Consider the following 27,450-nt stretch of genomic DNA (forward strand, 5'->3'; position numbering starts at 1 on the left):
CCATGGCAACCCCATTCCAAATATCTGAGTCACAATTACAAACCACCTGTAAATCAGGCTGCACTTCTCTCTGCTGCATTGTACCTGGTGTTCTATGTACCAAGTATTTCATTTCTAGGGCAGTCACTCCAAGCATTTATAGACCGATATTCAAAGTATCTCATTACAAAATACTTTGATTTTATTTTTCCCTTATTTTAACGTTTGGGCACTACATTTATTTTTTATTAGAAAATACTTTGTTAGTTCTACCATCTTGCTATCTCTTTTTTGTTCTTACCAGTTTTCTTTGCTGTTTTCCCCTTTTCTCTAAACTACTTTTGGATTAATTATTTTTAGTGTTTCATTTCACTAATGACTTATTATCTTTGTTTCATTTTTTACTAAAAGTTTAAGACTAACAATATATTTCGTGAAGTTCTCACAGCCTTCATTCAAATAATATTCTAGGAATTTATGTATTATTTAAGAAGCTACATTGGTATATCTTCATCTCTACTTCCTGTCCTTTGGGTGATTGTTGTCTACACTTTACTTCTCTGTAGATTATAAAGTCCAGAATGCACTGTAACCTTTTTTTTTTTTTTTTAGTTATCATTGCAACTAGTATTTTAGCAGCTTTAGTAAGGTATAATAGAAAAAAATTATATACATATAGGATGTATATCGTGATGATTTAATATAGGTATACATTGTGAAATGATGACCACAATCAAATTAATTAATGCATCCATCACCTCACATAGTTACCATGCTGTTTTTGGTGTGTGGTGAAAACACTTAAGATTTACTTTCTTAGCAAATTTCCAGTACACAGTACGATATTACTAACTCTAGTCATCATGCTGCACATTACATTCCCCAGAACATATTCATCTTACAACTGAAAGTTTGTATTCTTTGATGAACATCTCCCCTTTCCCCACGCTACCCCCCTCCCACTGCCCCGTGTCTGATAACCACAGTTATACTCTCTGATTCTATGAGTTTGATTATTTTAGATTCCACATATAAGTAAGATCACGCAGTATTGATCTTACTGTGTCTGGCTTTTTTCACAAAGCATAATGACTTCTAGGTTCATGTTTTTTACAAATGAAAGGATTTCCTTCTTTTTGTAGCTGAATAGTATTCCAATGGAGTATTATTCGTATATATATCTCTCTCTCACATTTTCTTTACGCGCCCATCTGTTGATGGACACTTAGATTGTTTCCATATGTTGGCTATTGTGAATAACGCTGTAATGAACATGGAGGTGCAGATATCTCTTCAAGATAGAGATTTCATTTCCTTTGGACATATACTCAGAAGTGGTATTGTTGGATTGTATGGCAGCTCCATTTTTAATTTCTGGAGGAACCTCCATACTGTTTTCCACAGTGACCGAGCCAATTTACTTTCCCGCCAGCAGTGCACAAGAGAGGGCTCTGGAGTACTGTAGCAACAAAGTACCATATCTAAAGATGAGACTTCTGCCTTGGAAACCAAGGTTTATAGAAGTCTAGGAATCAGAAGCATAGAGACAAAAACCAAACCAAAACAAAACAAAAAGCTTCATAAACCAGGCTTAACTCTGAAAGACAAAGAAGTGGTTACACAGAATGTGTGATGATTACAACAGAAGCAGTCCTCCATCCATAAACCTGGGAAAGTTATTCATACTATCTGTCCTCCTCATAGTTCATGAAAACAAATCTTTTTTAAATATTGAGAAAAATCTAACTCCATACAAGTTACTAAAGATAACGAGATGACAACGAAGAAATCACATTCAGATAGAAAATGAGAATGTAGCAGGGAAGTGTTCATTAACCAGAAGAAAAATGTAGTATAATGATTCAAAACAAGCCACCAAAAATTACCAAAATGATCAGAGCTTTGGGAAAGTCAAAACTGAAAAGCTCAGAGAAGTGAAACAGTATAGCAAGAAAAGAAGAAAAGAGGAAAGAAAATGAAAAAAATCAAGCAAATAATGACAGCAATAAGAAAGATTTGACAGAAGTGACTGATGATTAAAGATTTATGATTTAATTATAAGGACAAGATATATGCAACTGAATTTTATTTAACTTGAAGAGAATAAAGAATACCAATGTTACTATTTGAATATTCTGATACACACCCATGTATTTTCAAGTGGATAGCTCATATGGCAAAGTTTAGAAACAAAGTAAATATTCATCAATAGAGAATTAGCTAAATAAATTAGGATATATTTGCACCATGGAATATTATGCAGCAATGAAAAAGAATGAATTGCTTGTGACTTGAAGAGATTTTGTATTGTTTGGTGAGAAAAATCAAGATACAGCAAAGTATGTGTAATAAAATGTAATTTTGTAAAACAAGCTATTACGTAATATAAAATATTGATGTATGATTATACAGGATCAGTGAAAAATATGGAAACATTCATAGTAGGTTGTTACCATGTATTACTGGGAGGTCACAGGATCTTGAAGGAAAGTAAAGGCAAAGAGTAATAAAGGAAAAAATGCATGTGTTTACATATTTAATAAGTAAAATTACATATACATAAAAAATCAAATTTTTTAATAATAGAGATTTAAATAAATGAAAAAAAAGGAACATCACCTATCAAAGTGAAACAGCTTTGACTGGTTGAAACATACTATGGGAGTTTTCACCTGAGAAAGTTTTGAATTGGAAGTGTGCTTTTGGGAAAAGTCAATTTCCTACTCTGTGCCTCAGTTAATCCACTCATTGCAGTTTTTGAAAACTGGCATACAAGAACATGTTCTCTCTCTTACAAAAAATACGACACAGGTACACTTGAGAAGGGCTGTGTTTGCGATCACACGCTTTATGTCCGGGTTACTGTGACCCTTTGTTAGGATTCAGAGTTCTAACGCCTTGGGTGGGCTTAACCCACAACAGTCCTTACCCAATGAGGAACGTTTACTGAAGTTCAGCTTAAAAGAAAAAAAAAAGGCACAGGTCTGAAGCATATATTTTAATATTTTAAAGTCTTTCGAGACAAAATTTTCTCCAATAACAATAGCTATTTTCCTCATTATTAACTTTTTCAAAGTCAATCCTGTTGGCTCCATTATGATTTTGTTTTAGTACTAATTACAAACGCAGCAATTCAAAGCAAGTCATATAAATTTTATTACATCTAAGTATTTGGAGGCAATTTTTATTGAAATTAGAAAAATTTATACTCGGCTTCAAATAATACTTTTCTGAGAAAAAATAACAAATTAACATTAAAATGCAGAAATTATTTTTAGGGTAGGAAAACTTCTATTTTCAATTAGCCTAATAGCTTATCAACGAGCGAAGTTATTGATCATTAAAAGTAGGGTCTTCTTCGGAAGAAGAAAGGTAGTATTCAGCAACTCCTGGCTACTTTTTCTTTCCTTTCTTTTTTTTCTGTGCGTCAGGGGCTGGGATCTTCTTTTCCGGCTCCACCTTCATCGCTGCTTCCTCCGCAGCCAGCGCCTCCAACCTCAGGCGCTCAGCTTCCAGCAGCTTATTTCTATACTCGTCCCGGATGGTGAAGATTTTATGTCGGGCTTCGTCTAAGGAGTCCTATTCCAAAACAAAACCCCAAGCAAATAAGGCCCACTAGTAAAGACTTACGTCTCAGGGCGGGGGGCGGGTGGGTGGAGAGAGCAATCCCTTTATCCTTTGCTTATGCCGATAGATTCATGCGGGAAATTATTGAAGAAAGATGAAAATCGGGTTGTGGTCTCAAATGTTTATCAATGCATAAGACATGAGAAAGCAACAAAGAGTAAATGAGATTTTAACAGAATGGCAAATAAAAGCATCAGGAAGAGGAAAACAAAGGGGAAGAAAGAAATAGGCAGAGATTTGGGCAAACTAACAATCTGCTTTAAATGAGTTTAAATATAATCTATATGAAATATGCAGCCCAGTGTGTCTCTCTCAGTGACTGTGCTCGATAAATTACTAGTTCCCCACACATATTCTAGCCCTGACAAAATATATCTGAGTTACACGTCAAGAACTTCTAAATAATATCACCTAATCTATTGGATATCTTTGTTGTCAGTTTGACTTTTGCTCTCATCACTTGAAAAAAACTGCATTCATCAAGGACACCAATGACCCTATATGGAGCTAAATCTAAGATCACTTCTTGGTCCAATTCTTATGTAAGCATACTCTCTCCTCCCAGATCGACGGACTTCACTTGGTTTGCTGGACATCACACCCTCTCAATTTTTCTTCTACTTCACTATCTGCTTCTTATCAGTAGCCTTTGCTGACTTTTCCTTTTCTCCTCCATCTCTTAGGGTGGAAGTGGCCACGTCTCAGATCCTAGGCCTCCTTCCTTGGTGATCTCATCTAACCCTATGGCTTTAAATCTCATTTACACACTGATGAGTGCCCCAATTGTTTACCTCTAGCCAAGATCTCTCTCCCAAATCTCAGAATCACATGTCTAAGTTCTAGTTAACATCTCCACATCTGTCTAATAGGTATGTAAAGATGTCCATTTTGACACGTCATATCAAAAAATGTCAAAAACTGAAATCTTTATCTTTCCTCCCAAACCATCAGGTTTGATGGCAACTCAGTCATTTCAGTTATTTAGGCAAAAAACTTAAAGCATTTCTTGAGCCTTCTCTGTCTCTTATAATACATCAACAATCCATCAGGATATCCTGTTGACTCTACTTTGAAAATATATCCAGAATTCAGTTGCTTCTCACCACCTCTGCTCTACCAGCCTGGCGTGAATCCACGGTGAGCTCTCCCGTGCTCAATGCAATAGTCCCCTCACAGAACTCTCTTCTATGTGCCTCCTACATTTATCTTTTCTGCACACGATACCCAGAGCAATGCTTTTAAAAGATGTCAGATCGTGTTAATCCTCTGCTCTTTAAAACCCTGTCATCGTTCCATGTTTCCCGCAGCATAAAGCTAAAGTCCTCTCAGTGGCCTTCACAGTCCTAATGTTTACCGTCTTCATCCCCCTCCCTTAATTCCCCTCTGACCTCCTCCCACTCTTCTACCCCTCGCTCACTCTGCTCCATGGCGCATGCCTCCTTGCTGTCCTTCCTGGGATACGTGAAGCCTGCTCCGGCCTTTAGGGCCTTTGCTCCAGCTGGTATCTCCTCTGAGTCACTGTGTTCTGATTCTGTTCTACTTTTCTTTTTTCTCAACACTTACCCCTCTCTCTCATATTATACAATGAATTTATGTATCACGTTTGTATTTTAGCACCTATTTCCTTACTAGAATGTAAGCTTCCCAAAGGCAAGGGTTTATCTCTTTTGTTCACGCTTTAGGAGAGTGTCTGGTAGAAACTGCCCAGAAATATATGTTGAGTGAATAAATTGTGGAAATAGGAAGTGTCAGAAGATTGTACACAGGTAAATAGAGTTCACATTTTCAAAAAGAGGAATAATTTTCAAAACTATAGGCAAGAACACAATTTCAGTTCCAGGCAACACTCTAGAAAGGGATGATGAAATGGCTTCTCTAAAAATGTTTACAGATAAGGCAGTGATTACCAAGTGCTCACGCACGTTTACTAAGAGGCCATGGCTTCCTAATTTCAGTGCATTTCTGACACTATGGCCACAATTATGGTTTAATTTGTTGACTGCTTCTGTTTCAAAAATGATATAATGAAAAATAAGAATTAATGAATCCATGCTGGAAGAGAAGCTTCTGGACATGACAGTTTTGTCTTCATCACTGAATTCTTGATGAAATTTTCCAGGGTTTTGCAATTTGCATGACTTCGGTTGAGATGGTGGAAGAGCTGAATGTCAGAATCAGACTTACCAAAGCTTTTGACAGAAGAAGAATACTGTATCTACCACAATAAAAGCGGTTTCACTAAACCAGTTGCACAAGTGCAAGATGATAGCAGGAACATATTTAAAAAGCAAAAAGAGAGAGAGAGAGAGATCTTAATGGTTTAGCATAAAGTAAGTGTAACACATGTCAGCAATCCCTTGAGGATTGCTATGTTTTCTTCTAGTTGATAAGAAACATAAGACTAATCATGTTTGTCTTGAGGTAGCTTCAGTCAAAATTAGGGTGCTTCTCTGTCCCTCACACTTAAAGAATGGGATCTGAATTCAAAACTATTCAAGTTAATATTTCTTCCTTATCTCCTCCCCATCTACTGCATTTGCTTGTCTATTAAACACAGAAAACATAACTGGCAATCCTGAAATTCCCTTTTATCTTATAATATTTTAATTTAAACTATTTTCTCCATGATGAATTGAGTCTATGTAATTCTTTTTTTTTTTTCTTTTGCTAAGGAAGAGTAACCCTGAGCTAACAGCTGTATCAATCTTCCTCTATTTTGTATGTGGGTTGCCACCACAGCACGGCTGATGAGTGGTGTAGGTCTGTTCTTGGGATCCAAACCTGTGAACCCTGGGCCACTCATGTGGAGTATGGGGAACTTATCCACTACACCACAGGGCCAGACCCATGAATCTATATAATTTTAATATTTGTTTATATCTCTTATGAAAGAAATTTCTGTGAAATAGACATCCCTTCCAGGTTCCGGGGATACAACTGTGAATTGAAACAAAGTTCTGTTCACATATGGTCTATATTCTGGTGGAGATAGATTAAAAGTGTATGTATATTTAATATATATACATTTCCATGTTAGAACAATAAATGAATATACATACAGGATAAGTGCTTTCATTATTTTGAAGGGTGCTAATTTTCAAAGGCTAGCTACAGATGATCTCTCTAATGGAGAGACAACAGATGAGAGACATTATAAAGTGAAGCTGTAAACCATTTGGCTCTCTAAAGGAAGGATGTTGCAGGAAGAGCAAGGTTCAAGACCCACAGGTGGGAACATGCCTGGCTGTTGGTGGAAGAGCAAAGTCAGTCTGGAAAAAACAAAAGGAGAAAAGAGGGTAGAATGGTAGAGAAAAAGAAAGGAGAAGAAAGTGGGCACTAGGGTACGTAGAGTCCTAGTACAGACTTTGGCTTTTTTCTTAGTGAAATGTGAAGCCACCAGAGGAGTGAAATGACACCACCCTCCATTTTAAGGATGTACTTTGATAACCATTAGTGCAAATCCTAGAATACTTCCAGTTCTCCTCCAGCCACATGGTAGCATTGCACTCTGTATTGGCCTGCTTGGGCTGCCGTAATGAAGTGCCACAAACTGAGTGCTTAAATAACAGAAATTTATTATCTCAGAGTTATTGATGCTAGAAGTTTGAAATCCAGGTGTTAGCAAGCTTGATTCCCTCACTGAAGCTGTATGTGACCATGTGACTTGCTTTGGCCAATGAACTGTGAATATGCAATGCAAATGAAGGACCCTCTACTGAACTCACTGGACATGTAGCCAGGAGGGGAAATACTCTCTTCTTGTTTTAATCCAAGGGTTGGTAAACTAACGTCTGTGGAACAAATCTGGCTCATTGCCTATTTTTCTAAATAAAGTTTTATTGGAACACATTTAGGTATTATCTTTGACTGATTTTGTGTTAACAATGACACAATGACAATGAGTTATCCATGAGTTAATGAGTTGGGTAGATGCAACATATGGTCGCAAAGTACCATATGGCCTGCAAAGAGACCATATGGCCTGCAAAGGCACAACTATTTACTATCTGGCCCTTTACAGAAAACAAGTTTGCCATCCGCTGTCTTAGGCCACTGAGACATTGGGGCTATTTGGATAATAGGATAAAACTGTCTTTCCTGACTGACACAATCATTTTGGCTGCTGAGCAGAGACTGCTCTGTAGAAAGGAGAGAGGGAAGCCGTGAGACAAGTCAGGAGGCTGTAGCAACACTCTGAATGGAAAAGAATGACAGTTTGGACTAGGATGGTAGGGAGAGAGAGAATGAAAAGGGTTTGAATTTGGGATCTATTTTCAAGGTAGTGCTGACAAGTTTTATTAATAGATGAGACGTGAGGAGTGAGGGAAGTCAAGGATGTCTCCGAAGTTGCTCTTCGAGCAACTGAGAAAATGCAATTGTCATTTACTAGGATGGAGAATAGTGGTGGAGTGTTATGTTTGCGCTGAAATGAGAGGGCGGGCAAGACTTATAGAATACAGATTTGGATAGCTTCAGTTTGAGGTCCCTATTGGACAAACAAGAAAGGATGTCAGATAGGCGTATTCCACAGATCAGCCAATCCTAGGAAGGACGTGGAGAACCCAATCTCACTGTGGCTGAAATGTTTGCAAAGTCCTCTAGCCTTCAGTGTCTTTGGGAGTGTGTGTGTATGTGTGTGTGGGTGCTGTAGGGGGCAGGGAGGAAAAACAATAAATCTTCATTCTCTATAGTGGAAGTCATTCCTATACATTCGTTGAATTTCCCCATTTCTAGTATAATACGTCCAATTTTAATTGTTTGATCTTTCATACTACAGAAATCTTTTTTTTTGGGGGGGGGGGAGCTGTGTCTAAATAAAACACCTTTAATGTTCTGCTGGGGTGGAGGAGTGACAGTCACCTGGCTACAAAAAGTTGAGGTGGCAATCCACAATTCTAACGGCTTCTTAAATAGTTTCAAACCAAACCAACCCAATGATTTTATCTTCTTCCCACTTCACCTTCACTTCCTAACATGTGTGGTGCCACCAATTTCGGAGCCTTTTGGGGATTCTGTGGAGCAAACTTGGTTGATTCCTAAGAATTTTTCTACTGCCAGCTCAGGATTTGGCTGCCTCAAGGCCGTTAATGCAATCTTCATCCAGCTATTTTCCAGCTCCACAAATATTTCGTCGTTGTCTTCTCTCTCTTTCTTCCCATTTTGTGGATAGATTCCCACTACTGCATTTTAGAGGGATTTCAGAGAGTATGTAAAATTAGATGTGTATAATCAATTTACCACCTTTTCTGAGAAGTTGGGAACTAAATGTTTTCAAGACCTCTTTTGACTTGGTTACTGTGTGATTCTATGATATCTTTATAAAAAGAATTTGTCAACTGTGGTCCAGGCGTGCACTTTAGACTCACCCTCATCTCGCCATACATCTCCAGGACTTTATCCTTCGACTTCACTCGTTCTTCCTGGTCAATGTCTCGAATGCTGAGGATTCTCGCCCTGTACTCTCGAAACTGATGGACCTCCTCTGCTTTTTGCATCGCTTCCTGTTGGTTTAGTTCCTCTGTTTGCAGCATAGGCTCAGTATTTGTTTTCCTTGATATGAAAACATCCAGAGAGATACATAAGTCATTTGGGAACTCTGAAATGAACTTTACTTTAGAACTCAAATAATTTAAAATCATACCAACGGTGTGGTGGACTGAATCCAACCAAACATTAGGAATAGGAAGAATAAACTATTAATTTTAGATGGGCTATGCTCCATTTATTGGATCATTGATATTTTAGGAAATTATTTTATGGAAATATCAGTAAAATTAGATGTGCCATCTGATGTGGTGTTTGTGGAACCGGTGTTTGAAGCTATGAGAATATTTTGCAAGTTTTCCTTTTTAATTGATGAAGGTAAATAGTTTTGAAAATGTTTCCAAACTTACAAATATGCTTGAGTAACTATCTCTCTCTATTAATCTTATTGTCTAGTTCTTAAGAAAACTGACTCTCAATAAATAATAGCAGCAGGTATGATGGGAATTTTCTATGATTCAACTCACCTTAATGAGGCTACAAATTAAATCTTTGCAAAAAACGTTTAAATGCTTTTATGATTGATTTAACAAAACATTTGCTAAATTTGAGATGTAAAATCATGCACTTCTAAAAATGTAGATACACTGAAAATATATTAAGCATTTAATTTCAAATTTTAGTTGTTTAGCAACTGCATATTGGCAATGTATCCAAAATTCCATGAACACAGATGTCTGTGTTAATCATGTTTATTAAAACTTACCGAACATATTGAGTTAAGTCCACACATTCTAGCTCTTTTCGAATAAGTTGAGGAGATATTTCCAAAAGAGTTGGGGATCGTGAATGAGGCCCTGTTAAAAAATAAGTCCTAGGCTTTCAAAAATGAATCAACGATGACTAACGAAATGACTGTTACATCTCAGTTTAATTGAAAAAAATATTTTCTGTTAAAAAACAACCATTGAGGGGCCAGCCCGGGGGTGTAGTGGTTAAGTTGGCATACTCTGTTTCAGCGGCCTGGGGTTTGCCAGTTTGGATCCTGGGCACAGACCTACACACAGCTTGTCGAGCCATGCTGTGGCAGGTCTCCTGCATATAAAGCAGAGGAAGATGGGCACAGATGTCAGCTCAGGGCTAATCTTCCTCAGCAAAAAGAGGAGGATTGGGGGCAGATGTTAGCTCAGGGCTAACCTTCCTCAAAAAATCAACAACCGTTGATTGGACTTACCTTATTTGATATGATTTTAATATGACTTTAATAAAATATAATTATATTTCATATTTATCCTCTAGCTGGTGTTACTGTACTTAGAGAAGAATGAAGGAGATGACAAAATGAATACAGACAAAATGAATCAACCCCATAAGATGAGTAACAAAATATTACTCTATAGTTAAATGAAGACAGAGATGGAAAAAGTCGTACTTGAGGTTACAAAATTTCATTGTAAGTAGGTTAAATGAGCCAGTATTCAGAGTGCTTATTCTAGAGTGAAAAGATATACTAGGGGCTATGGGGGTGGAATGAAAAAGTGTTTAAGACACAGTATCCTACCTTCAAGAAACTTTTAGTCCAGTGGAGTGGGCTATATATGATAAGCAAGCACTGAAAATCAAATTAGCGGGAGCTTTTTACTCCGTAGCCCCATATGAACCCACAAGAACAGATTTAAGAAAGAGACTTAGAGTCTAAGATATTAACCACTCAGCCTTTCTAGACCATTTAATCTCTTTTTTTAAAAAAGAAATTCTTTAAGTATAATTAGAATAGCGTGAAATTCACCCATTTTAAAAGTCTAATTCACTGCTTAAATTTACAGCGTTGTGCAACCAGCACCAAAAATCCAGTTGCAAAACATTTCCGCTATCTACATCAAATCTCTTGTGTGCTTTTAGTCACTCTCCATTCCCACCACAAGCCCCAGGCCACCATTAATCTATTTTATGTCTCTATAGATTTGCCTTTCCTGGACATTTCATGTAAGCAGGAACGGTAAAATTACATTTAACCATCTAGGAAATTGCCAAATCATCGTGTTTTGATTGTTGTTAGCTTCATGATAAGTTCTGAAATCACAAAGTAAAAATCTTCTCCCTTGGTTCTTTATCAAAATTATTTTGTTCATTCTTGGTCTTTTGCATTTCCATATAAGTTTTGAGGTCAGCTTGTCAAATTCTGTAAAATGTCTACTAGAATTCTGATGGGGATTACACTGAATTTATAAATCAATTTTGGGAGAATTACTCTCTCGCTACACTTAGTCTTCTAGTCAAAAGCATGGACTGCCTCTCTCTTTATTTAGATATTTTAAAATTTCCTTCAGTCCTGTTTGTAGTTTCCAGTATACAAGTCTTGCACTTTTGTTGACTTTATTTCCATACATTTATTATTGATGCTTTTGGGAATGAAGTTGTCTTCTTATTTTCATGTTTTGCTTGCTCATTGATAATATGTAGAAATAGGAGTAATTTTTATATATTAATCTTGTATCATGTAATCTCACTGAGCTCACTTAGTTCTAGATGATATTCTTGGTTCTTTACCCCTGACTCCTTAGGATTTTCGGTATATAGAATCAATTTGTCTGACAACAGAGTTTTACTGCTTCCTTTCTGATATAGATGTGTTTTCTTTCTTTCTTTTTTATCTTTTGATTGACTAGCCAGAACCTCCATTAAAATGTTGAATATAAGTGGTTAAAGTGGACATCTTGCCTTGTTCTTGATCTTAGGCTGTTTTGCTACCAAGATCGCCCTGTTCAATTTTTGACTGATTTGTTGCTTGCTCTGACTAGTATCCCAGTCTCAGGCAGCTGTGACGTTAGCCATTCCATTGTTTGCAACCAAGGTCACTATTATTTGCGACAATGCCCGAGGGCATGGAACTTTTCCATGGAGCCTCAAATCAGGTAAACCTCTCCCAGCATTGGCGCCAAGGCTGCTCTTCCTCATGGCTAGTATGCTACAGACCTCGGGTTGATGAGAGAACCTCATGTTAAACACTTAGATCCTTGCTGTCCTTACCAGCTGTTGTAGACTGCCTAATGGACCTCTAAAGATGTCTTACATCCTAAGCTCTGAAACCTATAAATATGTCCATCCGTGTAAATACGTCCACAGTCCATCCTTACAAGGACTTTGCAGATGCAATCAAGTTAAGGATCTTGAGATGAGAAGGTGATTGTGGATTATTCAGCTGGGCTCAATGTAATCACAAGAACACATAAGGGAAAAAAAGGCAGGTAGAAAAGAAAGGATCCAGGAAGGAGATGAGGTGATGGGCGCAGAGGAAAGAGAGATGGAGGGAGCGAAAGAGAGACTAAGAGACAGAAAGATTTGAAGATGCTCTGCCGTGGCCTTGAGAGGAGCGCAGCCCTGCCAACACCTTAATTTGAGAATTTCTGCCCTCCAGAATTGTAAGAAATGTGTGCTGTTTTAAGTGACTAAGTGTGTGCTTATTTGTTAGAGCAGCAACAGGAAGCTGATACAATTGAGTTCATTTGTTTTTGTTGTTCTTATTTTTGACAAATATTTTTCATTTAATTGTATCCTTTCAGAGCTTTGAAATTTTCTTACTCATTTTTTTTCCAGTTTATCATTGCTTTTTCGGGAGAGGAAATGCCAGGTTATCACTCTGCCATGCAAGATGCCCCATCCCACCCTGACTAGTATTCACTCCTGCTTTGCACAGGTGGTTCTAACAGCCTCGGCAATGTTGTAAAGTGCTTAGTTTACAGCAACTTGCTAAAGGTGATCATTCATTCAGAAATATAATCTGATGTAGGCCTTTAAAAAAACATAGAAAGCAATAACATCCAAATTAATTTTTCGTTTTTTCAAAAATACATGAAGTCATGATATACGTGAATAAACAGAATATAGTAATACAAATTCCAACTCTGCTCCATCATTAAAACATGAATTCTAGGGGCCGGCCCATTGGCACAGCGGTTAAGTTCACGCGTTCTGCTTCTCGGTGGCCCAGGGTTTGCCAGTTCAGATCCCGGGTGCGGACATGACACCACTTGGCACACCATGCTGTGGTAGGCATCCCACATATAAAGTAGAGGAAGATGGGCATGGATGTTAGCTGAGGGCCAGTCTTCCTCAACAAAAAAGGAAGATTGGCAGTAGTTAGCTCAGGGCTAATCTTCCTCAAAAAAAAAAATGAATTCTATTGTTTTTCATTTTATCACATTCAATAAAACATTCCTGAAGTACTGACATTTTATAATATGACTCTTCTAGAAACAAGTGGCCAATAACTTTTCTTTTTTCATCATGGTTACCATGGGATCTCAAATTTCTAAAGTTAATTTGCTTTTCTCACAAACATATCTACTTTTGTTGGGTATATTTCTGGCATTTCAAACTTGAATTGTTTCTATAAGACACCAATTCTGCTGACTCTAACTGGAAAGAAAATGTTTTATGATTAATTAGATGTTTGTGTTTTCTTATATCTTGCCAAATAATATATATTTAAACAGAGGGTGGGAAAGAGGTAGAGAAAGTTAATCTTCATGTTTATCTACAAAACCTTGTTGTATCAGAATACAGTGTGAGTGTAGCATGAAGGTCTCGGATTTCTGGAACGGTGCAGCTCAAAGCATATGTGTGTGTGTGTGTGTGTGTGTGTGTGTGTGTGTGGACCATCCTCCAACAGCAGACTTGTCCTCTGTGGGATAAGCTATGAAAGTGAGAGGATGCATTTAGAAATATTCTTATAGCAGTTGGTCACGCACTGGGTCATTTTACTATATTTACAAAAATTTCAGTTTGCAACAGACTAGAGAAGAAAACTTCCTTCCTTGCGGATAGTGTGAGAACTGCTGTTTAAAAAACATAGTGAAGAATAGTTTAACTGACTATGAAGCCTGGGGAAAAGAAATTGGAAACAAAAACAAAGATCACCTGTAACCTCTGGAAGAGACACTTTCTAGAGGCCTCCAAAAAAAACGGGGAAGTTGAAAGTAATGTTTGGACCCTTGACCTTGATGATGGCTTGATGTTGAGGAAGAATGTTTAGGAGTAAAATCCATAATGGTGTTATTTATATGTCCTCTGGCATTATGAGGAAAGTTGTTGTAAGTTACCTACTATATGAAAATGGGAAGTAGCAAGAATAAGGTAGCTTTGGAGGAGTCACAAACATCTATGACAACGTGGAGATCAGACCACGTAAAGCTCTCACAGGGTCTATAATCTCCTATGGGAGATGCTTCTCCAGGAATGAGGACCAATTTGTGGTGGACCAACAGCAGAGGTGGGAGCAACACATGGAATTGCAGAGCACAACTAGACAACTGGACTCATGGTTCTCAAGCAGGACTCCTCCTATGACTGTAATCCTGGGGCACATGGCAGGGTTTCAGTGCTATAGGATGTCCTGGAACCACGCAACAGCACACCCCTTCTTGGAAAGAGGGGGAGTCAATTTTTCTTGATGGTGCATAATTCAACTTATCATTTTATATTAAATTAAAGTTACAATAAAACACATTTAAGAATGTTTTGAAGTTGGCCTAGGTACTCCATTCCCGCTCGCTCTTCCCTTTCCTCCCTGCTTCCTGCCCTCTCCTTCCCACCCAAAAGCACACTCTTTTACAGTTATGTGAACTCCACTGCAGATGTCTGAAGACTCGGATGGCCAAAGGTGTGAAGAAATGAGGAACAGGAGAGCTGACGCGGAAGCACAGGCCTCAGACCCTCACAACACTGGTCTGGGGCTCTGGGAAAAAATGACGGCTACACCATGATGGCGGTGACGTGCTATCCGAGGCTGGTGTGAAGAATCGTGATTACATTCAACTTTCTCAACATAAAGGTGACCTTGTTAGCAAATAAATAAACAATTTCATAGCACAATTTAATTATATTTTCATTTACAGATCTTTAACTAAGCGTGGGAGAAAGTTTGTGTTTGATAAGAAATTCCAATGTGTGGAGTCAAAAGAAGTGAAATTTGTCTTGATTCTATCCAAAATGTTTCAGCTTCCTGCCATTAGGTGGGTCATTTATCAATTCCTTCGTTTTTGAGGCAGAGAGAGCAGTATATGCTTTTTCTAGTTCATAGAGGTTCAAGTGAGATAATATATGCCAAAGCACTCTACCAGTAAAATATTAATACAAAATTATAAGTATTATTCTAATACGTTTTAGTGCTACTGTCATGTGCATTATTATGAAATGAGTGCTTACTTTCAAAATATTGGTTCAAAAATATCAGAATCTCTTGTTAGTAGAGTAAGAGAGCCCTTTGAATTTTGGGATTTTCCTCTTCACTATGGAACTCACTTAAAGACATGTGAAGACATATTTGAGCCCTAAATAGGTTTTGTTTTTTTTTTAGTGAGGAAGATTCGTCCTCAGCTAACATCTGTTGCCAATTTTCCTCTTTTTGCTTGAGTAAGATTGCCCCTGAGCAAACATCTGTGCCAATCTTCCTCTACTTTGTATATGAGATGCCACCCCAGCATGGGATAATGAGCAGTGTGTAGGTCTGCACCCGGGATCCAAACCTGGGAACCCTGGGCCACTGAAGTGGAGCATGCAAACTTAACCACTACACCACCTGGCACGTCCCCATAAACAGTTGTTAATTGGAAAGTTCTCAGACTGGTTTAGCAACTTTGAGAAAAGAACCATTGTTGGCGTTTCTGAGGATGCTTCTTTCCAAGATAGCTTTCTTTCCTGCCTGGGTTCTGAACAAGTAGAGAAAGAAAGAGTAAGATTTTATTACCGACATAGGTATAACCGGAGGATGTAGCTTGAAGTGAGAGGCAAATGAATCAAGATCACAGAACCCCAGAACTGGCCGACCCCTTCCGCCTCCCTCAGCCATAGGGAGCGCTTCCAACTCAGAGACCAGCAGTGGAGTCAGGCGACCCACGGGCAGCCCGATTTATTCTTTCCAAATGCATCAATCAGATAAGCCACTTAGCCCCCTTGGGGACAGAAAGTCCAAGAGTTTCTTAGGGAAAATCCTTCCTCATGAAGGCCGGGAATAACGAAAGACATTTCTCTGTAACACCTTCCGTTGAGGATTTAGGTTCATTTCAGCGAGTAAATATGAATCTATTACTATACAGAAATGAACCAAGTCAATGAGGCTTGTACACCACTGAAAATTGCTTTCTTCCAACATTTTAGAAACCAAATATTTAAAATTTGTTATAAAAAGGAAAAAGAAAATCTATCAGGCAGCATACTATAGACATAACAAAACCGGTCTATGTTTAGTGAATATGCATGAATAGTGAAATACATATACTGTGTGTGAATAAACGTATACACATTTACTCTGAATCTCTGTATATGTGATCACTGCAATTTTATTTTCAGCATTTGCAGACTCAGAAAAGTATACAAAAATATACCTGATACTTTTTTTGGCCCACTCTTATGAATACTTTTATCAGTATTTAATAATTAGATCCTTGAGCTGATTATCAACTCTGATGAGGAAAATCAAGACGCATGAATAGAAAACACGTATTTTTCTATGTTAGAACCCTAGCCATCACGTATGTCTAAGTTAGTATCTTCTAGGATTTTTATTTCAAAATATGCATTGATCTTACCAACAAGAGCAATACTTACCCATGTTTTCCTTCCGCTGGCTCTGCTCTCGCTCCTCCTTCCCTCCTGGAAACCCTCCTCCACTTTCAGTGTTCATCGATTTTGCCAGATCCTTCAAGCCCGTGGTTAGTTGCCACTTCTTCCATAGCATACTCCCTAATGCTGTGCTCTCTTTTGCCTCTGAATTCAAGGAATACTTTGCCTCTGGCTCTTTTGTGGCACCTGCAGATGTTTCTACCACGACATGACATGTGCGTTACGGAAAAAATTTGCATTTGGTGAAATCAAATGCAAAAAATAACAAAGCTTATGGGAGCACAGATTTGGAGCAGAAGACTCAAAAGCTTTGCAACTTCTAACCAAAGCAAAAACCATCATTGGTACCTCAGAAGATGACATGGCTGGCCCAGGCATCCACTGTGTCTGGAAGCTGCCTCAGGTTATGAAAACATCACATAAAAATACAGGCTTTTTGGAGGGGAGACGTTACAAATGGAAATGGCATCTCTGAACCATTGGGCTGCTGTTAGGGGACCCCTGGAGGAAGGGCAACCTTCCCCATGTGAGAACTATGCGTGGATGGGGTTCTGCTCTCTGGGAAGGGAGCCCTGTGTGTAGGCACTTGTCTAAAATTGTCTTAAAATAGACCTGCAAAGGGCTCATGCTTATAAAATTGCAAAGCTGCAAGATATTTTCTTAACATTATAATTCTATTCCCAATGTTCCAGATCCTTATGCCTACAAGAAACTGCACAAAACTGACCACAGCTTCCACATTATACAGACACTTTCCCCTATTTATCAATTGCAGATGATTTAATTGGTGCAATATTCTGCTTTGAATGAAAGGTACTGATAGGTTAACACTTAAGGGCATAGGGAAATCTTGAAATGAAAGACAGACATTCAGAAGTTGAAAGTTGGTTCTTTAAAAATATTATTAAAATTGGGGGCAGCCCGCTGGCAGCATAGTGGTTAAGTTCGCGTGCTCTGGTTTGGTGGCCTGGGGTTCGCGGGTCTGGACCTACCACCACTTGTCAAGCCACGCTGAGGCAGCATCCCAAATACACTAGAGGAAGATTGCCACAGAAGATTGCCACGGATCTTCCTCACACACACACACACACACACACACAAAATCTAAATATATAATTAAAATTAAGGCACCCCTAGAGAAGGACTGATCGAGAAAAAAAGAGGTTAAAACAAAATGTATTCCAGGAAGTTTAACTTATGTAAAATAGACAAATTTCTTGTAAAACACAACTTATTCAAGAAAGGCAAAATTAATTCATGGTGATAGAGGTCAGGCTAGAAGTCATGCCGAGGAAGGAAATGGCTGAGAAGGGGAAGGAGGTGGACTTTCGGGATGTGTTAACTGTTTTATATCTTGATCTGAATAGTGGCTCCTGAGTGTACACGTATGTCAAAACTCCTCACGCTGTGGAATTGAGATTTGTGCCTTTATTGCATGTATGTTGTAGGACAAGTTCAGGCTCCTCTGAGCCCTCTTCTCCATCAGGCCTCATCCTTGGCTTGCAAAGAATCTGGGTTTTAGCAAAGAACCCTGCTAAACCAGTTTACAGAAAACTCCCCCACTCTTGATATCCAGTCAAGCTCCTCTTCCCTGAGCCTCGAAGCCTAACCACGTTCCTCTGAGTGATTTCCTAGCCCCTCCCTCTCCCTGCCTATTGGCTATCACCCCCCACTGGTCCCTGTGTATTCAGAGGTGAGTTCAATCTCCTTATTGCAACCATCTTGACTCCTATTGCTAAAATCTGGAATAAAGTCTTCTTGCCCTTCTTAACAAGTGTCTACGCAATAGTTTCTCTTTTAAATACAACTTAATATAACGTTTCTAAAAACAGTCATAGAATCTTAATCCTAAAGGACAAGAACTATCTTCTATTTGCCTTTGTCTTCCTAACATTACATTAGACTCTTTCTGTTAGAGGAGTGAGGGCTTTAGGATTTTAGGAGTTGGGAGTATTTCAGATCCCAACTTTGTCACTATTTAAATGTATGACTTAGGAAGAGTAAGGTGATTCTCTGAGCTTTGCTCCCCTTATCTGTAAAATGCGAATAGTAACGTCTACCTTATAATTGCTGTGGGTTAAAGTGAGAGAACAAACATAACGCACTTTGAACAGTGCCCATCCCAGGATCACAGGATTAGGGCGACAATTGTTGTTTGTACTCTTCATATAAAAAGTTAAGGGACAAGATTTTTATAACAATTACTGAGTTACACTCCTGAAGATGTCAAAGTAGAGAAGCATGATTTGGGATGTGAATGTCTTCAGCCTCCCAGGATAGCCCAGCATGGCGAGAGATGGAGGCAGCCACACAATTGTGAGAAGACACCGGGGTGGTGGAGACCTTTGATGGCATGCTAGCTCTGTCTGGGCATCTTTGGAGTTTAGCAAATTACTGAGGAAACTACTATGTGCCTGTGTCCTTACTGGTAAGCTGGAAATAATAGTATATATCAGTGGGGTGATGGGAGTATTGAATGAAATAATTGGTATTTCACAATTCCAGGCCCACGGCAATCACTCAATAAAAGTAGTTAGCTTTATTACTATGATTCTTATCGCTATTATTTATTGTTATTGTTATTAGAAAGGCACCAGATTCCCAGTAGTAGGCCTGCCTTCAAGTTCACAAGTCCTAAGTAGGACGCATTCTTATTTCTGGTTTCATTTTTTTCTTAAGTGAGGAAAATCTTATCTACTTGGGGAAAAAGTAAACATCTGCCTGATAAGAAGAACACGTTTCAGAATCTATTGTCTTACAGGATTGTACGCGACTTTTTTTTTTTAAAGATTTTATTTTTTTCCTTTTTCTCCCCAAAGCCCCCCAGTGCATAGTTGTATATTCTTAGTTGTGGGTCCTTCTAGTTGTGGCATGTGGGACGCGGCCTCAACGTGGCTGGATGAGTGGTGCCATGTCCGCGCCCAGGATTCGAACCAACGAAACACTGGGCCGCCTGAAGCGGAGCATGTGAAATTAACCACTTGCCCACGGGGCTGGCCCCTGTATGTGACTTTTTATAATCCTGCAAAAAAGTAGATTCTGAAATGTGTTCTTTTTACCAAGCATGACTTGTTGACTATCTTCTAAGAGGTGCACGGAACAGCTCTGTGCTCCAAGGCAGCTGGGCAGACTCCACTGACCTTCTTCCCCTGCTCTGGTTTGACTTTCACACACAGGCATGCTCTCAAAATCAGGAATTTTCTTAAATATCCGGCTGAGGTAATGCAGACGAGCCTGAGAAGCCTGAAGAACAAATACTATCAAGAAACAGTAGAGGCAACAACATCTTAACAGGACTCAAAAAACAAACCCAAACAGGAAAATGTGAGTGAATAGGGCAGTATGAACGAGCCTAGCTCTTATTAATCGTCAGATAAACTCAGATTCTGAACCATCCATTATTTTGACAGTTATTTTGAGAATTAGTGAAGAAGCAGTCCTAAGACTAATACACTGGGCCTGATATCTTAGATCCAGCTGCTCCTGAACGTTTTTCATCTGCCTCGATAACCCTGGGTTGGGATATGATACACCTGTAAGCAATAATGTTTTACCAAGGCAATGATCCTTATATAAAATATAGGGGCAGGGAGACGAGGTATGTATGTTCCACAAGAGGAAGCATATGCTTTTCATCTAAGCCTTTTTGAAGCATGTGAAGGCACCTATTATACATTCTTGTGCTCTCTTACTGGGAACGTAAGAGACTCTTACACAGGCATGGACATGGCCCACACTATGTGGAGGAATGAGGTAGCCCACACTTCGGGCTGATTAGTGGCACCGTTACGTGTTTTGCTCTGAAAGTCATCTGGGTCTGAGGAGGGCGACATTTCGCAATGTGTCCAAGTGTGGTCTTAACGTTTAGTTAGTCAACGTCTGACACAGTTCCAGACACCAGTGCTAAAGGAGAGACTGTGTGGTTTCACCAACATGGCTCTTCCTTCGGACCATGCCTAGGAATGGAAAGTAAAAGACCAGCTTTTCAAACTCAGGTGACCTTGATTGCTCTTCCTGGCTCAGCCGACTCCCAGGCTTGCTTCATGGCTCGGATTTCATCTGCTCGTTCGGTATCTTTTTTCACTTCAAAAGAATCTGCTTCACCGTGTTCAGTGACCAACCGCAGAATCCAGTAGGGTTTATTTGGGTCTTCTTGTTGAGAGTGGGCAGTGGACATCTGCTAAAATAACATAAAAACCTTTGAGTCAGATGCTTTTCTCCTTTCCAATGGGTCTATATTTTACCCTATGATCCATAATTTCACTAAGTGTTCACTCAAAAGAAATGAAAATATATATTCACAAAAAGACCTGAACAAGAACATTCATTACAGCCTTATTCATAATAGCCAAAAAAAGGAAATGATATAAATATCTATTAACTGATGAATGGATAAACAAATTGTAATATGTTCATATGATTGAATCCTACTTACCATTAAAAAGTAATAAATTATTGAAGTATACCACAGCGAGGTTGAATCTCACAGGGAGATATTATACTGAGATAAAGAAGCTGAGCACAAAAGAATACTTCTTGTATGATTCATCTGCATAAAATCCCAGAACAGGCAAAACTGTTGCCTGAAGGTGAGGTACGGGATGACAGAATCCACCCCACAGAGGTTTGAGGGAATTTCTAAGCTTAAGGAAATGGTCTATAATCTATACCTTGACAGAGACATGGGTTACATGGTAAATGCACTTGTCAAAAGTCATTGAATTGTACAGTTAAGATTGTTGCATTTCACTCTGTGCAAATTTTACCTAAAAGCTGTAAACAAAAAAAATTCTAAATGACACTTAGGCTAACTCATAGCATCTCTTCATAAAAATGAGGGCAGGAATAGTTGATTATTTCTGAGTCTGGATACACTTGAGATATATTCATTATGAAAGTGAACGACATTTTGAGATTTCATAGGATCACTTTCATGGACCACAGGCTGGGAGCAGATTGCCACAGGACTTGAAAATGTCTAGATAAGTGAGGCCCATTGGTGCCAATCTGGTAGTGGGAAAGGCTTGACTCAGATGTGGTTACTAGCAGTCTACGTAAGCTGGGCAATGTTAATTATCCATCTGAAATAATACAGGTGAGGAAGCAGGGATTGGTGAGGGCACCGAATAAAGTTTTCCCATACAGTTTTATTTTAATGTTACCAAAAAGAGCTTCCAGATTTCTACAATATTCCCCTAATATTCTGATGAGAACTTAAATCTCACAACTGGAAATTCTTCTATTTCTTCCTTTTAAAACACAGTACATAAGCTTTTACCATCTTTCATATTGCTTGATAAGTGAGTTTATCAGAAACTTCTTTGCGATCAAGTTTTGATCAGAGGAGGGAACACTGTGCAGACCCAAGGGTGGGCCATATGTCTTATAAGAATTAATGGATTGAGTTAAGCTTAGTTGTTTTAAATTTTAATAGTTTAATTTTGCTAATGATAAGAATATTTTTAAGTGAATTCAAATAACTGATTTTATGCCAGTGAAAGAGAAATTGAAGCTACATTTAGCAAAATTAACACAGAGGATTATCTTGAAGTTTCAAGGGAAAAAAGTGGTTGATTGGAATTTCACCTATGTTTTTTAATTAAACAATATTGAAATAAGCAAATTTTGAGTAGAAAATTATATCTGGTTCTTTTATATTTCAAATGTAATAGTCCTTTGATAAAGAAAATTCCATTTTTCTTCATCCGTGTAGATGATATTACAATAAAAGGCAGCATTTGGATTGCAGAATGTAGTGAGTGAAAATGTAAGTAATGTAAATTTAAGAAGAAATTAGCTTTTCCAAATGAAATCAAATCAATGATTAAATAAATTCAACATGATTATGGTGACTAAAGTGAGAATATAAAGTATAATATGATGGTTTTCAGTTTCTTGTTTGGCACATATATTAATAAATTTTCAAACATTAAACAATATAATACCAATATCTGCTAGAACCAACTAGCAGAATATTAAGATTCTTAAAGCTTAGTTAATTGCTAATGTCATAAAAACCTAATTCCCATATGAATTCTGTCACCAAAAATACCTTCTGTGCTGTGCAAAATGGTCCAAGCACTGTATTTGTCAGGAATCCTCAGAATTCATGAGTATTTCAAAGTTAACTCATGCTGACCCTCAATTCTTTATTAAATTTGGTGGGTCTCCTGAACAAGTTTCATTTTTGAGAATATATGCATACATTCATCACAATTTTGAAAAGAATGGAAGGTCAGTTTTTAGGTTTGTCCAATGATTAATTTTCTGTAGAATTGTTTTTTTCTTGATTCAGTATTTTTTCAACATTCTTTGCAATATTTTTCACTTTTCTTCATTGCTTTCTATGTACTTCAACCGTTCCAACTGCATCTGATAAAGTTTTTCATTTAGACTTTCATCTAGAGATATGTTTTCACACAATACAGGACTGAATCTGAAATAAGTGTCAGGAGGTAATAGGTTATCGAGTATTACATGGACTTCTATATCTGTAGCACTGTTGATGACATTAGGCTGTGTGGTTTTCAAGCTCATGTATATCATGGTGCTTCTCATATACTCATAACATCCAATGCCCAGGGATGCTATGCACTCTAATGGGACGTCTGGCCAACACTTACACTCATGCATTGCTAATGCTGAAAGGTTATTCAGAAGAAAACCTCCATCTTGATGGGGATCGTTTCCCAAAAGCACACTCTGCACAGTAGCCTGAAGCAGCAGGTGGAGCTCTAGTGGCCTGCCACAGTTTATACTGACAGCCTCCCAAACAGTGAGAGTTGACTTCAGGAGGGTGAGCATAGTTTCTGAACCTGCAAACTTTTGGCATTACCCCACTTTATACCATGGGACTTGATGCTGCTACCTTTGGACATATGGACTTCTTGCTGTTTCAATCATGAGTGCATATCCCATTCTATCCTTAAGAAAATTCCCCACATTTGACGGTCATAAAATGCATGGCTCCAGCTCATTTTGACCATTCCAACAGCAATATTTTGTGAAAACACATGTGATCCTAATTTATAATAACTGCCTCATGTTTGTCCAGGGGCATATGAAACAATCCCAACATGAAAGCTAATATGGCACCTGTGCTTACACCAGAAATGCAATCAAAGAGCTGACAGCTGGCTTTCGAGTGCGTTGAACTGACTTTCACCATATCTGAAGAGCAACTGCATCCCTCGCTCCTCCGTCATCAATTGTGAGAATTCAGATACCTCTTCCTTTCGCTGGATTTGCATAGCCAATTAAGGCCAAAATTTCTGTCACTGCAGCCTGAAGAGTGCCATCCTTAATTTGTCTCAGTCATAATAAATATGGAGTAATTCTTTCCTTGGAAGCCACTCCTTTTCCTTCAGGAAGTTCTGGAAGATGAAAAGTCAAGTTCTTCAACCCTGTTAATGCAGAGCTTTGAATCAGGTGTCCTCAGTGCTTGACCTAACGCCCAAGTTTGGTCATCAAGACAGTAGTCCCCGCTTATCCTCGATGTCTCTTTCTGTGGTTTCAGTGACCCGTGGTCATCCACTGCGGGCTTGGAACATATTCTCCACAGATATTGGGGGACTACTGTACTGCCCCTTGCAATCTTTTCTCACTGAAGAGACAGATGCTATTTCTCCTCTGCTTTTTTGTTTTTGCTAACAGACTGCTCAGGGTTAATCGCCTCTTCCTGTTCTTCAGATTGATCCTTTTGACTGAATCCCATTTTAATTTGGAGACAAGTCCACCCACGTAACCCCCTACTAAAGCTTGTACGCCTTCAGTGGGACAAGGAGGAAAGTCAGCAGTGCTTCGTTTAGTAGAAACCGGGAGACCCTGAGGGACTTGCAGGCTTGTCCACAGCACATAGAGAAGATTCTGAGCGCAGCTTCTTACCAGTCGGGACGCCGGGACATGGAGAACTTGTTTTTACTTCTTCAAAGTTCTTACCTTCAATTTCTGAATTGTCCTGGAAATGTTTATTCTCCTTTTCTGAGACATTTTGCCCTTACATTTGAAGCAGGAATTAATATGGCTTGATAAAAAGTAGAACGATTCTCCTAGTTTGGTGGTCATACCGTTCATGTTATGAAAAGACTTTGCCTACTTCTATCTTCATCTTTATCCATACTGTGACTTTTCCTTTCTGGAAAATTCTTTTGTGTTGATTTCACACTATGTTTTTTCAGAAATTTGATGGTTTGTTTGATGTTTTTCTGTTTTAACCAGCCACTAACTGATATGTTTCTTAATTTTCAAGAGCTTGATTTAAGTTGAACTAAATGTGAAACCATTTCATTCTGATTGCCTAAAACAGCCTTTGAAATAAAGTTCAAAGTACTTTTAAAATGGGACATATGAATGCTCACTCTTATAAGACTCTTGGGAGCAGAAACGCTAAGTTTCAAAATTCCAGTATGTAAACTATGGTTGTTTGGAGAGTAACAGTGCTGGCTGTAAAACTCTGCTTCCCTTTGGGTCCATTTACATCTTATTTTGCTCGTATGAAAACCTGTGGTAGACTGATGTCACGTATCCTCCCATAATGTTTCGGTGAACACAGGAAACGCATTTGCTTGCTCTTCTGCTTCGCACAAAGGCTTCTTGCATGATGAGATGCAGGATGCAACCGCTTCTGCAGCAGCGGCAACTTGCCCTTTCCCCACCGTGGACATTGACTGGGGTTGGCCTGCGTTGGCTGAGCTCCCAACACTAAAAGAAGAGCAGCAGCCCGGGGGCCACCCCATCAGGTCCATCCCAACCCCAGCAAGTCAGGTGAAGCTTATTTACTTCACAGTGTTTTCACGGGTAGACCCCAACTACAAAATTAAATCCTGGAAATGCAAGTGGACAGGTTTTTCCTTTACCCAAGTCTGGGATCATTGATCATCATCTCTTCTCCTAATTTGTTAATTTTCCTTTATTGTCCTTTAGTAGTGGTACCAACATCCTATTCAGTTAATCCAGCTGCAAGCCTGAAAGATATCCTTTGTTCCTTCTTGTTCCTTACCACCCACTCGAGACTGATAACCACCTACCTCGTTTGTTTCCTAGACAGTTCTTTATTTGTCTCTTCTTCCTTTCTTTTGAGTTATACCTAGTAAGCACATGCTCTTTCGCCTGGACTTCTGCTGCAAGTTCTTGAGTGTTTTCCCCATTTCTAGTCTTTTCCCCATTAAATTCATACCCTTAAAAGCCATCGGGGTATCTGAAATGTAAATCTAATCACGTCAATACACTTCTTAAACCCCCCACATCCCAGCCCTGCTTAGCCTAAGAGGCGATCACAAATGGTGGGAACAAGTTGTCCTCATAGGCATTTTGTTTTGAGTTTAGTGGTTTTATTTCCTTAAACGTTCTCCGTTTTGTTTTTTTTTTTGGAGGGGAAGATTCACCCTGAGCTAAAGTCTGTTGCCAATCTTCCTCTTCTTTTTTTTTTTACCTCCCCAAAGTCCCACTACATAGTTATATATCCTAGTTGTAAGTCATTCTAGTTTTTCTTTGTGAGCCCACCAAAGCATGGCTACTGACAGATGGGTGGTGTGGTTCTGTGACTGGGAAGTGAACCCAGGGCACTGAAGCAGTGAGTGCCAAACTTTAACCACTAAGCCATCAGGGCTGGCACAAGTTTAGCGTTATTTTTTATTTTTTGGTGAGGAAGATTGGCCCTGAGCTAACATCTCTTGCCAATCTTCCTCTTTTTGCTTGAAGAAGACTGTCGCTGAGCTAACATCTGTGCCAATCTCCTTCTATTTTGTACGTGGGACATCACCACAGCATGGCTTGATGAGTGGTGTGTAGGTCCAGCTCTGGGATCTGAACCTGCAAACCCTGGGCTGCAGAAGCAGAGTGCATGAACTTAACCACTATGCCACCAGGCTGGCCGCTCAGTTTAGTGTTTTTAAATAACTTGAATTTGAGTATCTTTAAGCCTGTGCTTACATTCCTCAAATTTGCCACCTACATCCTCTTCCTTACCTCTAATCATTGTAATTACCTAAGTGACCATGAAGGAATTTGGAATCATGACCTCTGGGCTGTACATAGAATCCAAGCCTTCTAATGAGGCTTAAAGGCCCTCCTCCATCTCACTTTCACTTACTTCTCCAGCCTCATCTCTCATACTTTAGAGCTTCAAAAAAAAAACCAGATTGTGTTGGTTTTTGCCTTATGATATGTTTGCTGATTGACTCGGTTCAGGATTTGACTCCTCTAGGAAGAGGCTGGAATAGGTACCTATTCTTTCTCTTTTCCTTTTTTGGTGAGGAAGGTTGGCCTTGAGCTAGTATCTGTTGCCATTCTTCCTCTTTTTTTCTTGAGGAAGATTGTCGCTGAACTAACATCTGTGCCAATCTTCCTCTATTTTGTAATGTGGGATGCCACCACAGCATGGCTTGATGAGTGGTGTGTAGGTCCATGCCCAGGATCCAAACGCACAAACCCCAGGCTGCTGAAGTGGAGTGTGTGAACGTAACCACTATGCCGCTTGACCAACCCCGGTACCAGTTCTTTCTAATACTGCACATACAGTATCCAACATTAAAACTCTCTGTTAACCTTCAGTCTCTTCCATTAGATTACATACTAAAAGTTCAACTATTGCTTTTTGATACTAAACTAGGGAAGGCAGCCTGCAGACAGTATACAAGAAATGTCCTTATCTAGATGGTTGCTGGAATGAGGGAGATAGAATTTTTCAGTTTTGTCCTCAGGAGAGATGGGCAAGTAGGGACCCAATGGACCTATATG

The 27,450-nt window shown here is 38.9% G+C and overlaps 1 protein-coding gene and 2 pseudogenes across 12 annotated transcripts in view; all 3 read right to left on the reverse strand.

Moving 5' to 3' along the window:
- Window positions 1-2,502: 2,502 nt before the first annotated feature.
- ADGB (androglobin) overlaps window positions 2,503-27,450 on the reverse strand; it is a 172,641-nt gene continuing 147,693 nt past the window's right edge. For 4 of the 12 annotated variants that reach the window (XM_070603274.1, XM_070603270.1, XM_070603278.1 and 1 more), the window contains 6 exons: window positions 20,714-20,893; window positions 19,773-19,956; window positions 16,699-16,911; window positions 9,857-9,947; window positions 8,973-9,156; window positions 2,503-3,558 (listed from right to left, as the gene is read on the reverse strand). In XM_070603274.1, the coding sequence (XP_070459375.1) occupies window positions 3,373-3,558; window positions 8,973-9,156; window positions 9,857-9,947; window positions 16,699-16,911; window positions 19,773-19,956; window positions 20,714-20,893 (1,038 nt within the window). In that variant the 3' untranslated portion in view covers window positions 2,503-3,372. The remainder of the gene's footprint in view (window positions 3,559-8,972; window positions 9,157-9,856; window positions 9,948-16,698; window positions 16,912-19,772; window positions 19,957-20,713; window positions 20,894-27,450) is intronic. The other 8 variants (XM_070603277.1, XM_070603273.1, XM_070603281.1 and 5 more) reach the window with 3 other exon arrangements.
- On the reverse strand, window positions 22,795-24,307 carry LOC139073302 (calcium-independent phospholipase A2-gamma pseudogene; annotated as a pseudogene).
- On the reverse strand, window positions 24,314-25,447 carry LOC103564520 (calcium-independent phospholipase A2-gamma-like; annotated as a pseudogene).

Source organism: Equus przewalskii, chromosome 32 (genome assembly GCF_037783145.1).
Source record: "Equus przewalskii isolate Varuska chromosome 32, EquPr2, whole genome shotgun sequence".
In the NCBI taxonomy this organism is placed as follows: domain Eukaryota; kingdom Metazoa; phylum Chordata; class Mammalia; order Perissodactyla; family Equidae; genus Equus; species Equus przewalskii.